A 19408-nucleotide genomic window follows, 5' to 3' on the forward strand; every position below is an offset into this window, starting at 1 on the left:
ATGGATGGATATTTTATAACATTTGAAAATATGTTCATTTAGGTCAGGGGTATTCCGCTCCGTTCCTGGAGGACCACCGTGGCTGCAGGTTTTCATTCTAACCCTTTTCTCAATGAGTGACCTGTTTGTGCTGCTAATTAACATCTTGTGAATGCATTTTAATTGACTTCTCCTTAATAATAATTATTTGCATTTATATAGTGCTTTTCTCACTACTCAAAGCACTTAGTAATTGCAGGTTAAGGGCCTTGCTCAAGGGCCCAACAGAACATTTATGGGATTTGAACCAGCAACCTTCCGATTGCCAGTGCAGATCCCTGGCCTCAGAGCCACCACTCTGCCTCTTCTCTTTTAAGATTTGTTCCTCTAAATTTCTTCATCATGCGAAGTGAAGGAGCCAACAGAAGACCACCTGTCAGGGCCTCAATCTCCAACCAGTTGCTTAATGAGACATTGATTCTTGTTGTTAATTAAACTCGTTCTTTAATTCCATGGCTAGTTGCTGCTCTCATTGTGCAATAGCATACATTTCCGACATTGTTGTTTTTCTCTTTTCTAAGAACTCTCTTAAAATGTTTTGTGGACCTGAGCAGATCAACATTCCTGAGCCCTTCATCTTTCTTTATTTTCAGATATTGTATTATAGACACCAGTGGTTTTGGCTCATTTTGTATCTCATTATTGTTTGGCTGCTAATTTAGGGGGAAAAAAAAAACAATTTAGGCAGGGGTCCTCAATCCCAGTCCTGGAGGGCGGCAGTGGCTGCAGGTTTTTGTTCTAACCCAGTTGCTTAATAAGGAAGCAATTCTTGACAATAATTTAATTCCATGGCTTGTGTGTGCTTTAACTCTGCTACGTCAGCTCATTCTCATATCCTTGATTTTCTTCCCCTTTCTAAGGATTGCATCCAGTTGATTTGAAGGCTAAAATGGAGGAGTAATTCTCAGTCCTTCACTTTTTTCTCTTCACTTTCCTTCCAAGTATTTAATTAAACCCAATAGTGCCTGATAAATACACATAGGTTTTAAATGGCAGCAAGCGAAATGGAGAACTGCTGGTTTATTTTGTCATTTGTATGTTATTGCTAATTAGGAGCAATTAAAAAGCAAGAATAAAGCGATTCAAGACTAAAATAAGCAATAAGGATTCAAAAGTATTAAGGGCTTCTTATTAAGCAATTGGGTTGGAGCAAAAACCTGCAGTTACTGCGGCCCTCCAGGACCGTCATTGAGGACCCCTAAATTAAAGGGCCCGAGTCTTCAAGAGAAAGTCAAATAAAATGATTCCAAAAGAAGTTAATTTGGACCAAAAACAGGTCATTAATTAAGAAAAGGGTTAGAATGAAAGCCTGCAGCCACGGTGGTCGTTCAGGACCAAAATTGTCAACCCTCGATTTAGAATCTTTCGTTGGCCATTTCAGTTTTAAACAGCTGCATTAAGGTTTAAATTTTTGTCCATTTTCTTAACCAGCTATTAATTCATAATGAGGTGCAAAGGACAAAGGAGCCAGCAATTCTCCAACTACAGTAGTATGTGCATCATGAGGTTGTGAAATGAATGAGGGACAAGCGAAGGATCACGAGGTGTTGTGGACCACAAAACAGATTTGATTTTTTTTTTTAAACTTATATACTGTATTTTATTAATCCCCACACGGAAATTGCCTTTTGGTAGGACCTTTGGAGATCATATGGGAGATGCCTTCAGAAAATGTAAAAATGTGAAAAAGGTTTGTCTTGGAGGAATGAAAGCACAGACAAGCCATAGAATTAAATACCAATTTTCTAATTGCGAAACTGATTGGAATGAAAACCTGCAGCCGCTGCGAACGTCCAGCACTGGAGCTGAGCATCCCGATATACCGTAGATGGTAATATTTTATATGTTCACTATTTCGTTTTTGTAAATTTATTAACTTGTAATGACCTATCTCATCTGATCAAACATACTTAAATGAAATTGTAACAAATGAACATAAAGAAGCAAAACGTTCCACTCCTTTTCGATGAGTTAACGACCAAAATGCCGCAGAGACAAACGACCCCGAGTTACTTAATTAAAATGAGAAATGATCAGTTTTTTTTGTTGTTTTTTTTTTACTCTTTCTCTCCTTACCTTAAAAATCAACTCAAATGCGTTTATAAGCATTGAAAATTCCCTGCCAATGTTGCAAAAGTGAGACCTCGTCTGAATTTGGCTAACGTCGGCGCTCCGCACTACTCAACACTGACAGCGAGTCGCGCGTCCGGCAGGCGGCTAGTTAAAGAGCCGCGCGTCTTGACGTCATCACAGTGCGACGCGTTGGAGGTTGTCGTGAAAAGTTGTGTGAGGTGACAGATGTGTGGCAGAAATTGAAGCTCTAGTTCTATTTTGCATATTTTTGGACTTGATGGCTTTATGTTTTCCCACAAAGTGTGAAATGTGTTTGCATAACTTTATTTTTATAGCTCATTTAAGTACTTTTGAGAGCGCTCTGGGGGAGGAGTGGATACGTAGTTTTTAGAGACTTTTGTGCAGGGCGCTGACAAACTGCTTGGGCCGGCGGTGTCAGAATGTCTTCCAAGTCCACCGCTGTCTCCGAGCCGCCGTGTCGTCTGCGGCGAGCCCTGAAGAGAGTGTTCGGCTTCGAGTCCTTTCGTAGCCCCGTGCAGGAGGAGGCTGTCAGAGCGGTACTTAGAGGTGAGCCGAGAGACCTGAGTGAGCTGCTGAAGCTCCTCGTTTTGTTTTAATTCTGAACGGAGGACACCAGCCATACAGCTGCCAACGGGAGTTCGCGGTCGGGGGTGTCTGGGGGGTTTGTTGTTTCGGGGTTTGACATGCCTCTGTAAAAATAGTCAATTGTGTTGTGGAGGATCATAAAACTCTGGCATGTGTAATGTACGTAGTTTATTTTATTGGTATAAACGCTGTATATTTATTGGTGAAGTGGCAAGAAAATATGAGGCCTGCTGAGTGAGTGGAGGCTGTCAGTCCTGTGATGATTCGCTGTTCCCTTCAAACTCTTCGTCTGCATTCTTAGGGTGTGTGGGCTTCCCTTGTTTGAATTGCAGGCTTCTTTCTATTTCGGCTTGAATTTTCTCCTTGGCTTGACTCTGGTGTTTAGACTTTACCATGTAACCAATAAGCTGAAGACCGTGAATAGAGTTTACTTCAGGAACATTACGTAAACTGCAGAAATAGTGCCTCGCTGGGACTGCCAAGTCAGAATTCCGCCTCTCTCAGTTGTATAGTGCCTTTCATATCTATCTATCTATATAATCCTGCCAACTATGCTAAAATATCTATCTATCTAATCCTACCTACTATACCACATTTTCTTTCTTTCTATCTATCTAATCCTGCCTACCATACCACATTTTCTTTCTTTCTATCTAATCCTGCCTACTATACCACATTTTCTTTCTTTCTATCTATCTAATCCTGCCTACCATACCACATTTTCTTTCTTTCTATCTATCTATTCCTACCTACTATACCACATTTTCTTTCTATCTATCTATCTAATCCTGCCTACTATACCACATTTTCTTTCTTTCTATCTATATAATCCTGCCTACTATACCACATTCTTTATATTTATCTAGATAGATATTTAAATAGCTTCTGTAAAAAGGCAAACTTCCAACTGGGGACAAATAAAAGTCTGTCTATTAAAAGAATCGGTGTCCTACATTTCCAAATATCCATTTGTCTAGCTGGGCACAAGGCTTGAGTTAGCTTTGCAAGTGTTGCCAGTCCTTCTCCGTGTGCAGCTGTTCACGTGTGATTTCGAGCTGACACTTCTGTACCCCATTTATCTTCAGAGTGTGGCAGGAAGATGCCTATGTTTACAGAGACTCCCCAGTTTTCCATTTCATTCTTTGGTAGTTTGGCAGTGGCCCGTTGTACCATTTCTTTGCTTTGAGCAGTACTTGGCTTCTGTCTTTTTACTTTCCTGTATACGAAGTATAGGGAAAGTATTGTAATCATCCGAAAATTTGATGTTGAGCTTTTGATGAATCTTGACGTTTTAGACCTCCCTGAGACTGAAAATGCCATTTTAGGGATTATGTCTGTGTGCCTGTAAACACAATAACTTGAGTTCGGCTTCACTTCAACTTCAGGTCAAGCAAATTTTGCATACAAGTATTAGGTATAAAAAAAAGAATTTTTATCAACTTTTGGGCTAGTTTCGCTAACTGAAAGTTGTACTTTACCTGAACACACCTTTTTTTTTTTTTTTGCAGCTGCAGAGTCCGGTTTATTCAACTTTACTTTTAAAATAATTGTTCAATATATTATTAATTTGATTTGATTTGTTGTTGATGGTTCTTTAATGCACACAATGTAAAAAAATCTAATTATTGTCATGTGGTTTACTCCTCAAATATCCATCTACATATCTGAGTATACGAGAAAGTCGAGGGGAGAGCACTCACGATTTTTCTTTTTATTTTTTCATTTTTTTACTTTGTTTTTCTTATCATGATGCAACTCTTCTTTTTTTATTTTTTTTTAACTGTCTTAACATTTGCAAATTTAAAGTATTTCTATGCCCAACTGTCAAGCCATCGGTTACCCGTAACATCATGCGATATGACGCAGTAGATCCTTGAGCATAGGAAAGACGCTATATAAATAAAATGTATTGTTATCTGCACTGTTGTGTTTAACCTAAAAATGCACTTATTTTTTTTTTTTTCTTCCAAAACTTTAAATGTTTATTTTTGTGGTTGGCTTTGTGAAATGTCTGAGGGGAGCTCTCTAAATCTGGAGGCCCCCTTGTGGGGGTATCCACTACTGCATTGGTTAAGAATAAACTGAATAAATAATATACTGAACGTAATAGAGTAGGTGAGGGTTAATCCATTTGCACTTGCATGACACAAATATTTAGATTTCTTCTAATGTCGTCAAGTGGGAAGTTGCTTGATTCAGTCAGCACGATGGAAGAGCACATTAATACATTTTAAGACATGCAACAAAATAGAAATTATTAGCATATTTATACACCTAAAATATGCAGAATTCTAGAATAGTAAATTCTCAAAATAATTGAATTTAGTAATTATTAATTTACTTATTTTAAATAATTGACTAATAATTTTAAAACTGTAGCCACTGATGATCTGCTTCAGCGTTTTTAACATGTTGGCAGCAAGTATCATCATTTGACCTTCTCGTGGCTCTCCTCTTTAGAGATTTAGAATATGATATTCTATATAAGTGCTCTACTTTTCTACTAATTTTATTTTGGCTGAATTTCCGAGCACTAGCAAAGCTTGGCAAAATTTAATGGACTCATTCTTTATTACTTACTTTCCAGGAAAGCAGGATGTCTTTGTTTGCATGCCAACTGGCGCGGGGAAATCTCTCTGCTATCAACTGCCAGCCGTCATGGCCAAGGGGATCACGATTGTTATCTCTCCGCTTATTGCACTAATTCAGGTAATTTTTTTTTTGCTTTGCTTTAGATACAGTATCTCTGATTGCCATGCCTGCCAACGCAGTTCCTTTGTGTATCTCCCCAATTACTGTGTATGTGGTTACATATGCTTACAAATGCAAAAATTAAACTGCAAAATTCATTGAATTCCCCCAATTCACCAGGCTGTTGTGCTTCTGTTTAAACTTGCATTAAAGGAATTTGCACACTTGGTACTGAAAAACTGTTCAGTGTCATCCTCCAACCCGCTATATCCTAACGCAGGGTCACCGGGGTCTGCTGAAACCAATCTCAGCCAACACAGGGCACAAGGCAGGAACAACAACATTTATTTCTATAGCACATTTTATACAAATAATGTAACTCAAAGTGCTTTACATGATAAAGAAAAAGAAAAAAGACAAAGTAAGAATTAAAATCAGAGAACAGTAATTAACATAGAAAATAAGTAAGGTCTGATGGCCAGGGAGGACAGAAAAAACTCCAGACGGCTGGAGAAAAAATAAAATCTGCAGGGGTTCCAGGCCATGAGACCATCCAGCCCCCTCTAGGCATTCTACCTAACATAAATGATCAGTCCTCAGAACAAAGCGTGAGCAGGGCACAAACACACACATTAGGGCCAAAATAGTGTCACCAATTCACCTAACTTCATGTCTTTGGACTGTAGGAAACCCACGCGGACATGGGGAGAACATGCAAACCCAGGTCTCCTTCCCTTTTTTTTTTTTTTTTATGCATTTTATTGATTTTATTAAAATCAAATAACATTCCATACAAATAAGTCCAGTTTACAAAACTAGGTTAAAAACAAATCAACCCTCACCCATGAGAAAGAGAACTAGGCCAGCAAAGTAAAACTTTTTAAACTTGTAGCAATAAGTAAATAGATAAACTAATAAATTAATAAAAAATAAATCTATTATAAAATAAAATCTTGGAGACAAGATGTGATTTTCTCGGAGACACTTTAAAGTCCCGTGAGACAAAAGGGTAGCTGCTGTACAGGCTTTTAAATGATCAAAGTGTCGCACGAACAGCAGCTGATTGAGCAAAGAGGAGGTAAAAAAAACTCTTTGTTTTCCCATTGTATCACTATTTAAGAGGGGGCTTGGAGGAGCAACCGCATCTCCTTGGGGTGCGTTTAGCCCCAACTCTTCACAACACTAGCAGCAGAGACGCGAGATGGCTGGCTTATAGCGCACCCCGGGGAGGGGGAATAACTCATTCACTACAGCTTTATTACTGGCAAATATCTAGCAATAAAATACAGTGGTGTGAAAAACTATTTGCCCCCTTCCTGATTTCTTATTCTTTTGCATGTTTGTCACACAGAATATTTCTGATCATCAAACACATTTAGCCATTAGTCAAATATAACACAAGTAAACACAAAATGCAGTTTTTAAATGATGGTTTTTATTATTTAGGGACAAAGAAAATCCAAACCTACATGGCCCTGTGTGAAAAAGTAATTGCCCCCTGAACCTAATAACTGGTTGGGCCACCCTTAGCAGCAATAACTGCAATCAAGCGTTTGCGATTACTTGCAATGAGTCTTTTACAGCGCTCTGGAGGAATTGTGGCCCACTCATCTTTGCAGAATTGTTGTAATTCAGCTTTATTTGAGGGTTTTCTAGCATGAACCGCCTTTTTAAGGTCATGCCATAGCATCTCAATTGGATTCCGGTCAGGACTTTGACTAGGCCACTCCAAAGTCTTTATTTTGTTTTTCTTCAGCCATTCAGAGGTGGATTTGCTGGTGTGTTTTGGGTCATTGTCCTGTTGCAGCACCCAAGATCGCTTCAGCTTGAGTTGACGAACAGATGGACGGACATTCTCCTTCAGGATTTTTTGGTAGACAGTAGAATTCATGGTTCCATCTATCACAGCAAGCCTTCCAGGTCCTGAAGCAGCAAAACTTCCCCAGACCATCACACTACCACCACCATATTTTACTGTTGGTATGATGTTCTTTTTCTGAAATGCTGTGTTCCTTTTACGCCAGATGTAACGGCACATTTGCCTTCCAAAAAGTTCAACTTTTGTCTCATCAGTCCACAAGGTATTTTCCCAAAAGTCTTGGCAATCATTGAGATGTTTCTTAGCAAAATTGAGACGAGCCCTAATGTTCTTTTTGCTTAACAGTGGTTTGTGTCTTGGAAATCTGCCATGCAGGCCATTTTTGCACAGTCTCTTTCTTATAGTGGAGTCGTGAACACTGACCTTAAATGAGGCAAGTGAGGCCAGCAGTTCTTTAGACGTTGTCCTGTTGTCTTTTGTGACCTCTCGGATGAGTCGTCTCTGCGCTCTTGGGGTAATTTTGGTCGGCCGGCCACTCCTGGGAAGGTTCACCGCTGTTCCATGTTTTTGCCATTTGTGGATAATGGCTCTCACTGTGGTTCGCTGGAGTCCCAAAGCTTTAGAAATGGCTTTATAACCTTTACCAGACTGATAGATCTCAATTACTTCTGTTCTCATTTGTTCCTGAATTTCTTTGGATCTTGGCATGATGTCTAGCTTTTGAGGTGCTTTTGGTCTACTTCTCTGTGTCAGGCAGCTCCTATTGAAGTGATGTCTTGATTGAAAAGGTGTGGCAGTAATCAGGAAATTGAACTCAGGTGTGATACACCACAGTTAGGTGATTTTTTAACAAGGGGGCAATTACTTTTTCACACAGGGCCATGTAGGTTTGGATTTTTTCTCCCTAAATAATAAAACCATCATTTAAAAACTGCATTTTGTGTTTACTTGTGTTATATTTGACTAATGGTTAAATGTGTTTGATGATCAGAAACATTTTGTGTGACAAACATGCAAAAGAAGAAGAAATCAGGAAGGGGGCAAATAGTTTTTCACACCACTGTATATACCTCCTCTCGACCTACTAGACAACTGAGTCAAGTTCTCATGTTTCTCCTCCATCCCCCCCAGTCACCACATTCTGATTCAATACACTTTGACTACTTCTATTCCTAACTATAGGAAAATTTTATATATATATATATATATATACACAGTACAGGCCAAAAGTTTGGACACACCTCCTCATTCAATGTGTTTTCTTTATTTTCATGGTAGATTCTCCATGAAGGCACCAAAACTCTGAATGAACACGTGGAGTTATGTACTTAACAAAAAAAGGTGAAATAACTGAAAACATGTTTTATATTCTAGTTTCTTCAAAATAGCCACCCTTTGCTGTGATTACTGCTTTGCACACTCTTGGCATTCTCTTGATGAGCTTCAACAGGTAGTCACCTGAAATGGTTATTTTGGAAAAAAAAATATATATATATAATATATACACACACACTTTTTAAAAAGCACACTTTAAATTGAGTGAAAAAGTGTGTACTAAAAAGTAAATGAATCTCTCTCATACATCACTTGTAAAACCAGTAAAAGGTGGGCGCTTTTGCTAAGATTTTAAGAAGTGTTTTTTGAATGTTGATTGATGAAAAGCGCCCACGCTTTTATTTTACAAGTGATGTATGAGAGACTTATTTTTTAGTACACTTTTTTAACTTAATATAAGCATAGTTTTAAAAAAGAAATTAATGGTTTTTAAAAAGAAAACTACTATTTTCAACTTTTTAGTCTTGGGTTTGCTTTAGTATAATTTTTGTAATCCAATATTTTAACAATTCCTTTAATATTTCTATCTGTTACCAGCCCCATCTATTGGTGAAATCTTGAACTATTCTCATATGAAAATTTCATTTCTTAATTAACATGGATTAATTGATCAGTTAGTGAAACTGATTATTGATTCATGTATTGTCATCGGAAGTAAATGTGCAAAATTTGAAGTCATTTGGACAATAGAAAGTGGGTTAAATATCGATTACAAGATTTGTACCAAAAAACAAACCGGCGAAGTTAATATAAACGGTGGTAATAATAAAATAAAAAAAATGGATGAAATGAAAACAACAATCTCTTTAAATTGTATATCCAGTTAACCAAACCCGAGGGTGAGCAAGCAAAGCCGCCTAGTAGAATGAAAAAGAAAAAAAGGGGAGAGAATCCTTTTTTCCATTAAGATGCTTATTCTAAAATGTCATTGATCAGATCCTGCCAAGTTTTGAAAAAGTTTTGTACAGATCCTCTAAGTGAGAATTTTTGATTTTTTTTTTCCAGTTTCAAAAAGTATTTAACATCGGTTATGCCCTGACTTAAAATTAGAGAGTTAGGATTCTTCCAGTTGAGCAAGTCTCCGTGTCAATAGTGTAGTAAAGGCCATTACAGTTTGTTTGTCCTTCTCCACTTTGGGAAAACCAGTTTTTAAATTGATGTGAATTTCTCAAACATGCTTATCCAGTTCATAAAGTTCATGTTCAGTTTGGGGTGGGCAGCATCGGGCACAAGCTGTCCATTTTCGGACCCACTTGCACATATATACAAGGTCAACTTAGACTCACTAATTAGCCTGACGGTTGTGTCTTTGAGAGGTGACGAAGTGCGTGAATCAAACCCGTGCAGTCGGGGGCGGGGGGAATATAAAGTCCACCCAGACAGCAAATGGACCCAGGATTCATAACTTGGAGCACCGTGTCCATGAGGATTCAGTAGTAACCTCTGTGCCACCCTCGCTTAGAGTCTATTACTACTTTTTTGTAGCAACATGCAGATGTAGTTAGCAATATTGTCACCTCACAGGACAAAGACTTCACATTTATGTTTTGGCCGTCGCGTTTGTCTGATCTCTCTGTATTCATGTAGTTTCATCCATCCATTATCTAATCCACTTTATCCTAATTACAGGGTCATGGGGGTCTGCTGGTGCCAATCCCATACAACACATGCGTAAGGCAGGAACAAACCCCGGGCAGGACGCCAGCCCACCGCAGGGCACACACTAGGGACAATTTAGGATCGCCAATGCACCTAACCTGCATGTGTTTGGACTGTGGGAGGAAACCGGAGCATGAAGTTTCCTTCCACATTTATTCTAAAAACATTTTGACATGTTGGTTGGTGACTGTAAATGTCTGCTCTGTGAGTGCAAGTAAGTGTGCCATGGGTCAGAATTGCGTTTTGTCCAGAGTTGGAACCTGACTTCTTGCAGTGGAACCCAGCTGCCTTCAATTTTCAATTTGGGGGGGCGACATGTTCGAGAAATGGTTGAATTGACAGATTTTTTTTTCTTTTTTCCTTCTAAATATTGCAGAATAGGATCTTATGTCTTTATTTTATTTTCTGCAGGATCAAGTGGACCATCTTTTAGCACTAAAAGTAAATGCCTGCTCTTTGAATTCCAAACTGACCGCTCAGGAAAGAGGGAAGATCCTAACGCACCTGGAATCTGAGAGTCCTCCCATTAAGCTGCTCTACATCACCCCTGAAATGGCTGCATCGGACTCCTTTCAGCCTTGCCTGTCCTCACTCCTGTCCCGTGGACTTCTGTCTTACCTTGTCGTCGACGAGGCTCACTGCGTCTCCCAGTGGGGACACGATTTCCGGCCAGATTACCTGAAACTGGGCGGTCTGCGGGACCGTTTGCCAGGTGCGCCGTGTATAGCGCTGACGGCCACGGCCTCTAAAAAGGTTCAGGATGACATCGCCGCGGCCCTGCATCTGCAGAAGCCCCTGGCTATTTTCAAGACCCCTTGTTTCCGGAAGAATCTCTTCTACGATGTTGTATACTGTGACCTGACATGTGACTTGTTTGCCAACCTGAAAGAGTTCTGCGTCCAGTCTTTGGGAGTCAAGAATACAGAAGGGGTAGCTATTTTCAGCCTAGTTTTAAGGAGAAATAAAAATGTACAGTATGTATAAATATAATAATACAGCTGGTTTGCTTATCTACATAAAATAGAATCATTATTTCTATAAACTTGTGTGTGTTTTAAAAATAAATGATCATTGACCAGTTTGACTGTGCATTGTTTTGATCAAATCATACCTTTTGTGTTGTGCAGAAGTACCCTGGATGTGGAATTATTTACTGTCGCACCAGAGATGGCTGTGATGAGCTGGCATCTCAACTTTCTCAGAGAGGAGTTTTGTCCAAGGCCTACCATGCAGGTACCATTCATCCATTCTTGCATCCTTTTAAAGTGGTTCAGAGCCATCAATGGCAATGGGCACCATGGTTATGTCCAACTCTGGTCCTGGTAGGGAGCAGTGGCTGCAGATTTTCATTCTAACCCTTTTCCTAATCGGCCATCAGTTTTCGCTGCTAATTAACTCCTGTTCCCTTCATTTTAATAGCCCTGTTTTTAAGGATTCGGTCCTCCTGAGTTTGATTTGTTTCTTCATTAAATGGCAGCCAAACAGAAATGAGCCAGCAGATGAACGTCAAACTCCAACCAGTTTCTTAATGAGAAGCCAATTCTTGCTGTTAATTAAAACCCGATATTGAATATCACGTCTTGTTGCCGCTCTCGTTCTGTCACAACAGACTGTTGATTTTTCTGTTTTTTCTAAGACCACTGTCAAGATGTTTTGTTGACCTGAGCAGACCGACATGACCGAGACCTTCACCTTTCTTTATTTTCAGGTTAGCTGGTCTTGTATTGTATCTCATTATTGTTTGGGTGCTCATTAAGGAAAAAGAAACAACTAAGGGGTCTGAGTCACGTCAATTCAAACTAAGGGGAAACGAGTTATCGGGCAGCGAAAACGGCTCACTAATTAATGGTTAGACTGAAAATCTGCAGCCACTGCGGCCTACCTGGAACCCTGTTATAATGAAACAAAGTCTGGTAGATATTTAACTTATTTACTGTACATGAATGATAAGTTCAACGTGTAACGTGGAAGCTAAGACCCTTGACCTAAAACCACCATAATGGCAGTTCAGGTCATACTGTATTTACTACTTGCTGTGCTACACTGAGCAAGTCACTTCACTTTTTCTCTTGTCGCGCACGACTTTACGTACATCAAGTTGCTACTTCATCAGTAAAATATTGGCTATGTGAAATAAAATAAATAAATCGTCTTGTTAAAGAAATGTGTGTTCTCCTTACACAGTTGTGCTGTAGTGGGGTTCAAACGAGAGCACAAATGTTAAATCTGTAGAGTAAAGCCTACTGGAGGGATTTTACAATTAATAGGCCTCCTAGAATCTTAAAGTAATAATAACAATAAGGGCGCCAAATTTGCAATTGTAATTTGGATTGAGTAATTTGTTTTTTGCGTTGTCTGGAGTACAAGTGGACATGACATGTTTCACCGAAAGTAGAAAAACTGCATTCAGGGATGCTTAAAATGTCTGTTTCAGTTTTGATTCGGTCACAGTGTCTTCCCTAGGTGTGTGTGCGTATACAACTTCTGTCTGTTTGTCCGCTTTTCACGAGAGAACTACTTGATGGATTTAGATCAGATATTTTTTTTTTTTTTTTTTTGGTATCTTGCTTGAACATTCTGATTTGATTTTTGCGACTTCTCTTATTGTAGTTTGCTTGCGGTGCCGATTTATTTGTGCGAATCCGAGAGAGACGCAGCAGGCCAAGGCTGTGGGGGCGGGGCCCTCCTCACTCACGCATTAGCTTCGGGGCGTATCTTGCATCCTCTTAGCTAGTGAACGAGAGAACTAAACGAATTTAGATCTTTTTTTTTTTTTTTCTTCTTCTTCTATAATCTCTTCTCTATATATATATATATATATATATATATATATATATATATTTCTCTTCTGGTTCGTCCTGCTTCCTCCTATATTAAGTACCATCGCCCTCTACTGGAGAGTCCCTGCAGTTTCACAGATTGAGTTCATTTTCAAATCGGCGCTCATACACATTACGCAGCAGTGCTCACTAATGGCCTTTTACGGTTACTGCATTGGTAGAACTAATAACCAGTTTCTGCTGGCTTTATTACAAATCCTATCTCTTATATAGATTTCTCTTCTGGTTCATCCTGCTTTCTCTTCAAAACCAGTCCCCGCCACACGCAGCCCACATGGCATTTCTCGATTGCTATTCCTCTTCTTCCAAACCCTTCCCCCAAGCTGCCTGTGGCCTCCCATACACCCCCACGCCGCTTTTCTCAATTCCTATTCCTCCTTCAGACTACCGCGATCCCCGCTCCTCTCTCATGGCCCCACTGGTGTCATGTTGCCACCCTATATCTAGCCTGACCGCGTGACCTTTCACTTCGGCAATGTGTGCGCCTGGGAGTCTTTTCCGTGGCCTGCTACAGGAAGGTACTCTCTCGACCATTGGCATTGGTTTCGCTCCTTGCTGTTTTCGTTATACTGCGACGGTTGTTTCCTAAGCCTTTGTTATAAAATGAAAGACAGTATCTTCTCTGTCGATGGGTTTTTGTACAACGTCATCTGTATTCCGGGATCCGGCAAGTGCCTGTTCCTATCAGTGGCTTATTTCTTGACACAAATCGTCTCCAGCAAAACACCTGTTCACAACTGCGTCTTTCAAGAAGTATTTCTTTCTTCTTGATTTTCTGAATTCCTTTCTCGCCGTGTTCCGTTCCTATTCTTACACCGCCGTATGCTACGGTGGGCGTCGTCTAGTTTACTTGAACATTTCAGTTGATTTCTCTCATTGCGCTAAGAATCATAGTTCGCTTGCAAGAGTGATTTATTCGCGCTAATCCGAGACCGAGGCTGCGGGCCGAGGGTAGGGGGGTAGTGTGACATCAGCTGTAGGGAGCCATGCAGGGCCTTCCTCGCTCACATGCCAACCTCTGTTCAAGTCGCTCTGTCTCTCGCCACATTTTGGAGCGGACCTTGCCTCCGCTTAGCTAGCGATACCTGTTTGTTTTATTGACTTTTAAGATTTGATTTGTTTTTTTTACACTGTAGTTTCATATACTGTTTAAGAGATTTGTCCTTGGGTGTTTAGAAAGTTGCCTACAAATAAATAAAATGTATTATTGTTGTTATTTCCTTGCCTGTAAATGTGAGTCGTTTACATGTCTTTCCGGCCTTAACTTATTTCCACATGTGCCAATTAATACAACATTATACCATTTAAACAATTTCAGGTTTAAAAGCTCCAAACAGAACAGAGATACAGAATGAATGGATGGAAGGGAAGGTTCCTGTCATTGTCGCCACCATCAGCTTTGGAATGGGAGTGGACAAATCAAATGTCAGGTCAGTGTGTGAGTTAAACTTGGCCTGTTCGGAGCGAACACTAGTGTAAATGGTCTGAAGGCCTGCAGTTTATTTCACCAGCAGTAACGGGTCCATCTCTGGAAAATGAATTGCTTGTTTAGTTTTCTTCTTTTACACTTTACTCATCGATTTGAAGTAATGTTGTGAATTTCACCTGCTGATGATGATGTCAAGTTACCATCATTGCCACACTCCAGCCACACAAAATTATGACCTATCGTGCAAGAAACAGAATAAATATTACAAGAAAAGTGCACAGCGAAACATTTCTACTATTCCAATTGCAACAATTGCATGTACTGAAAACTCTATATGTACAGCTGTGGACACTAATCATACATTTCCTACTATATTTATATTGTACTGGTATTAACATTTTTCTGTTGTACAATAACATGTTTTGGTGGGGGGGGGGTTAATTTGAATGTTTTTTGTGGGGTAAGCATAACGTTAAGGAGATTAATTGTTAAAGCACCTCTTCCTGATTCAGGTAATAAGAGCACGGTTAGCCATTTTGATTTCAAGGTTAGGTGGGCAGATATTTGGCAACCAGGTGTTGGTTTAGCAGAGTCTACTGTCAGTCTTTCCTAGGAAATTTTGAAATAAAATGTAACATGAACAAGCAATTCAGCCCAACAAAGCACGCCAGTCCTATCCAATTTGTAGTTTGTGATACGGGCACAATTTAACTTTTCAGTTTAAATTATGTCCACAGTATCTTTGTAGATTATGAAAATAGATTTGGAAGTGCAGTGTGTGTGTGAGAGAGAAAGAGAAGTTACAGTATAAGCCTTTTTTAATGTAAGCTTCTCACTTTTATATGTTGATAGATTTGTAGCCCACTGGAATTTGGCTAAGTCACTGGCCGGGTACTATCAGGAAACGGGCCGTGCTGGAAGAGATGGCGCCCCCTCTAACTGCAGACTTTACTATTCCCGGACAGACCGGGAACAAGTCAGGTTCTTACTGCAGAAAGAAGTTTCAAAGAAACAGGTATGTCAGAATATATTGTAGCATTCAGAGTTTGAAATCAACAAGAAATCTTAATGGTTCTGATAGAAATGTACACCTTTTTTATCATCTTACCTTTCGATTGATTTAGCCACAACATTACTAGTGCTGCAAATTACTGTTACTGTTAAAAAATTCAGTACTTTTCTATTATCGTGACACAAATAACATTACTGTCACGGTTTTAAAAATTCAGTACTTTTCTATTATTGTGACACAAATAACATTACTGGTGCTGCAAATTACTGTTGCTGTTAAAAAAATTTGGTACTTTTCTATTATTGTGATTCAAAAACATTACTAGAGCTGCAAATTACTGTTACTGTTAAAAAATGTGTTACTTTTCCGTTATCGTGACACAAATCAGTGGGGCCACCGTTTTCTGTCTTTAATGCGATTTAAAACTTCGATATTTAAAATGGATTTAAAATTCGATAATAGGATTTGTTTCACGATAATCGAAAAGTACGCTGTCACTAAACACTGTCTTCGGTCAGTGTCCGCTAGTAGTTTACAGCCAGATGGCGCTCAAGGTACCCCAAAACCCAGATAAAGTACAAAGTCTCTTGAAAGTAAAGTCACTAATGTTTATTGCAAAAAAAAATGATAAGCCATTATTAGTGGGAGAGATAAAGGACAAAATCCACATCAACAAAAATTAAAAAAAAATATATATACTAGGGGGCTCTGCTCGCTTTACTCGCCAACCCCTGGGTTTGGTTAACCAGATATACAATTTAAAGAGTTTATTTTCATTTCTTGATATTGCCAGTAATAAAGCTGTAGTAAATGAGATATCCCCAAACCCCACGGGGAGTTGCTAGTGGTGTGCTGCATGATCTGCATGTCACGTTGTGCGACAATCATTTAAAGGCCTAGTAGAGCAGCTGTCCGTTTTGTCTTATGGGACGTTAGTTTCTCCGAGAATTTGTTTGTAAGTAGGGCGTTTTGTGCAAATAGTCTGTCGTGGGACTTCAGAGTGTCTCTCCAAAAAGATCATGTCTTGTCTCCCTCCCAAGATTTTTTTTTTTTTTATAATAGATTTATATAACAATCCAGCAGGACAAAAATAATCATTTCCAACAAACGGGACAAATTCAATAAATTACTGAAAAATTTGTGTAGAGTGCTTATAGGCAAAGGCTCATAAAATGTTCATAGTCCAAAGCTGCCAATAAAATAAAACTGTAGAAAGGTAAAGGTCGAGTAACTGTTCCAATGGCTCTGTAGCAGCCAAAACCTATCTCTCTCCAAGTGCTAACATTCTCCACAAAATCTAAGAGACTAGCTGGCCTAAAAAGGTTGGAAAAATACCTTTAAGACAACCTTGAGCATATGGGGGGGGAATGAACCTTTGTAATACACAGAACAGCGACACCTATCCTCACCACGCACCCCTTACTAATGACACTGAGCCTTTTAAGTATTTCCTACTCAGTTGCTTAAAGGCAGTGGGCTTCTACCATTAAGATAGAGGGGGAGGAACACGGCCTTATCCATATTTTATTCCTACTGGTATATACCATCTTACATACATCTCCCACATCGCCAGGGATTACATCTAAATTCTTAAACGACTTTAAGACATAATATGCATGAACGAACGAAGTAAAACTATTGCTATACCCGTATTGCGAATGCTTTCCCCCTTTCCTGTTTCGTGCTTCCCGAATGTTGAGAAATCGGCTGCTTGCCGGCTTTTATCAGCATAAAGGGAGTACGCAGCCACGCACGTGTAGAATGAAAACTGCCTGTCAACTGACCACTAATGCGGCTAGTCCGCTTAAAAAGAGGACTCCACCAAGCCGGTAAGTGAAGGCATTATCTAACGTAAACAAATCTGATATTTAATCGGAATGATGTGCCAACATTAAGTATTTTAGGGGTGATCTTCACTGTATGAACCTTTCAGCACTGCACCTGTCAACTCTTTACCATACTTTATTTTGTTAAATATCAGCTGCTGCTGGTTCTTCCGGCTCCCCTCACCGACAAAAGACTCGGTGACGGTTCTACTACCATCACATACACTGTTTTGCATCTTTAATACGATTTAAAAGTCCATTTAATATTGATTTAAAATTCGATAATGTTATTTGCGTTTTCACGACTAAAGGGTACTTTTCTATTATCGTGACACAAATTAAGGTGCCATGTGCCTGCAGCCTTAGAATTTTGGAGACAAAGTTTAATATTAGGGTTCGGTTCCGGAGGGTTAATTTATTAAGATTAGTGGCCCAGGTTACTGTTGCTGTCCGGTTTGTGAGGTTAAGTTTAGGACTTAGGTAGGGATCGATTGTCTGATTTTAAATCTTGCGTCACGATAATAGAAAAGTACCAAACATTCTGTTTTTATTTTTATTTATTAGTTACATATGACTTCAAAGCCCAATGTTTATAAGTGTCCTAATGATGATAAACTCTCTTGGCTCATCCTTTAGTTAATTGTGTTGAAATACTAATTGGATTTGCAAAAGAAAAGTTAAAATGGGCCAAAGTACCCAGACATTGGACAGTGGACTTCTGGGCAATTCCAGACTTTTTGGCTACTTCTGTACATAATTTAAATACCTATATATTTTTTACTGATTTGCCTATTAGTCATGGCCCCCAGTCCTTATAGTTAAACGTGTCTTATTGTGTCAATGCTTACTTTTTTGTTATTCTCCGTAGAATACAAAATGGCCAATCGAAGAAGTATTTATTGTATGAAGAATTTTTATTATTACTTGATTATTTCTCTGAGGAAAAGGAATACCATTAAAATCCTGTGAGATTCTGATGCATTGGCAGCACAGTGATATCCCTTTGCGTTACCTCTACAGGCAAAACACGGCACCGTTAAGGACGTCGATAAAGGAACCATTGCTGGCTTTGAGGCTTTGGTGTCATTCTGTGAGAAGGAAGGGTATGTACCTGTAGTTCATTCTTTTGATATCCTGAAGTCGTTTTTAGGTATTGTTGCTAACAATTTGTTCTGAGATGTTCATGTCCTTATTCTTGTAATACACTGCAGATATTTAGGAAGGGAGCTCACTTGTGTATCGCAGTCTGTTACCTTCTTATGGCCGTTGTACCCCTGGATGGGGTATCTGAGCTGAATTTGTGTATTTCCTCAGTGTTTGGATTGTGAGTAGAAGCTGGAGTTTACAAAGGAAACCAACAACATTTATTTATATAGCACATTTTCATACAAATGGTGTAGCTCAACGTGCTTTATAGCAGGGGTCGCCAAGTCCGGTCGTGGAGGACCAACGTGGCTGCAGGTTTTCATTCTAACCCTTTCATTTGTAAATGCGTGCCCTGTTTGTGCTGCTGAGTAACTTCTTGTGAATTCATTTTAATTGAATTGCTTTTTTAAGATTTGTTCCCCTGAATTTCTCCATCGTTCCTCTGAATTGCTTCATTTCTTTCCTTAAATGGCACCCAAACAGAAATGAAATGTGAAGTGAGGGAGCCAACAGAAGACCACTTAAGTCAGGGCCTAAACCAATTTCACTCCAACCAGGCACCGATTCTTGTCGTTAATTAAACCTGTTCTTTAATTCTGTGGCTTGTTGCTGTTCTTGTGGTGTATTAGCAGACATTTCCGAAATTGTTGATTTTATTTTCTCTTCTCTAAGAGTTCTGGTTATGTTTTTTGGACCTGAGCAGGTCAACGTTCTTTCTTTATTTTCAGATATTGTGTGATGGACACCAGTTGTTTTGGCTCATTTTGTATCATTATTGTTTGGCTGCTAATTAAGGAAAAAGAGACAATCAAGGGGTCTGAGTCTTCAAGAGCAAATCAGTTAAGTTTAGCTCAACAGAAGTAAATTAGCAGCAAAAACGGGTCACTCATTAAGAAAAGGGTTAGAATGAAAACCTGCAGCCACTGTGGTCCT

The 19408-nt window shown here is 39.3% G+C and overlaps 2 protein-coding genes across 7 annotated transcripts in view; one reads left to right on the plus strand and one right to left on the minus strand.

Annotated features, from left to right (window-relative positions):
* LOC120517275 (SAP30 binding protein) overlaps nucleotides 1–2188 on the minus strand; it is a 63766-nt gene extending 61578 nt beyond the window's left edge. Inside the window, exon 1 of the mRNA XM_039739483.1 lies at nucleotides 2116–2188. The gene's annotated coding sequence lies outside the window, so the exon portion shown is untranslated. The remainder of the gene's footprint in view (nucleotides 1–2115) is intronic.
* Nucleotides 1804–19408, plus strand: part of recql5 (RecQ helicase-like 5) — a 90226-nt gene continuing 72621 nt past the window's right edge. For 4 of the 6 annotated variants that reach the window (XM_039739477.1, XM_039739479.1, XM_039739478.1 and 1 more), the window contains exons 1-7: nucleotides 2304–2679; nucleotides 5306–5427; nucleotides 10634–11152; nucleotides 11350–11455; nucleotides 14381–14492; nucleotides 15344–15506; nucleotides 18350–18432. In XM_039739477.1, the coding sequence (XP_039595411.1) occupies nucleotides 2553–2679; nucleotides 5306–5427; nucleotides 10634–11152; nucleotides 11350–11455; nucleotides 14381–14492; nucleotides 15344–15506; nucleotides 18350–18432 (1232 nt within the window). In that variant the 5' untranslated portion in view covers nucleotides 2304–2552. Of the gene's footprint in view, nucleotides 1871–2303; nucleotides 2680–5305; nucleotides 5428–10633; nucleotides 11153–11349; nucleotides 11456–14380; nucleotides 14493–15343; nucleotides 15507–18349; nucleotides 18433–19408 lie in introns of those variants that run through there. The other 2 variants (XM_039739481.1, XM_039739482.1) reach the window with 2 other exon arrangements.

Source organism: Polypterus senegalus, chromosome 17 (assembly GCF_016835505.1).
Source record: "Polypterus senegalus isolate Bchr_013 chromosome 17, ASM1683550v1, whole genome shotgun sequence".
Taxonomy (NCBI): domain Eukaryota; kingdom Metazoa; phylum Chordata; class Cladistia; order Polypteriformes; family Polypteridae; genus Polypterus; species Polypterus senegalus.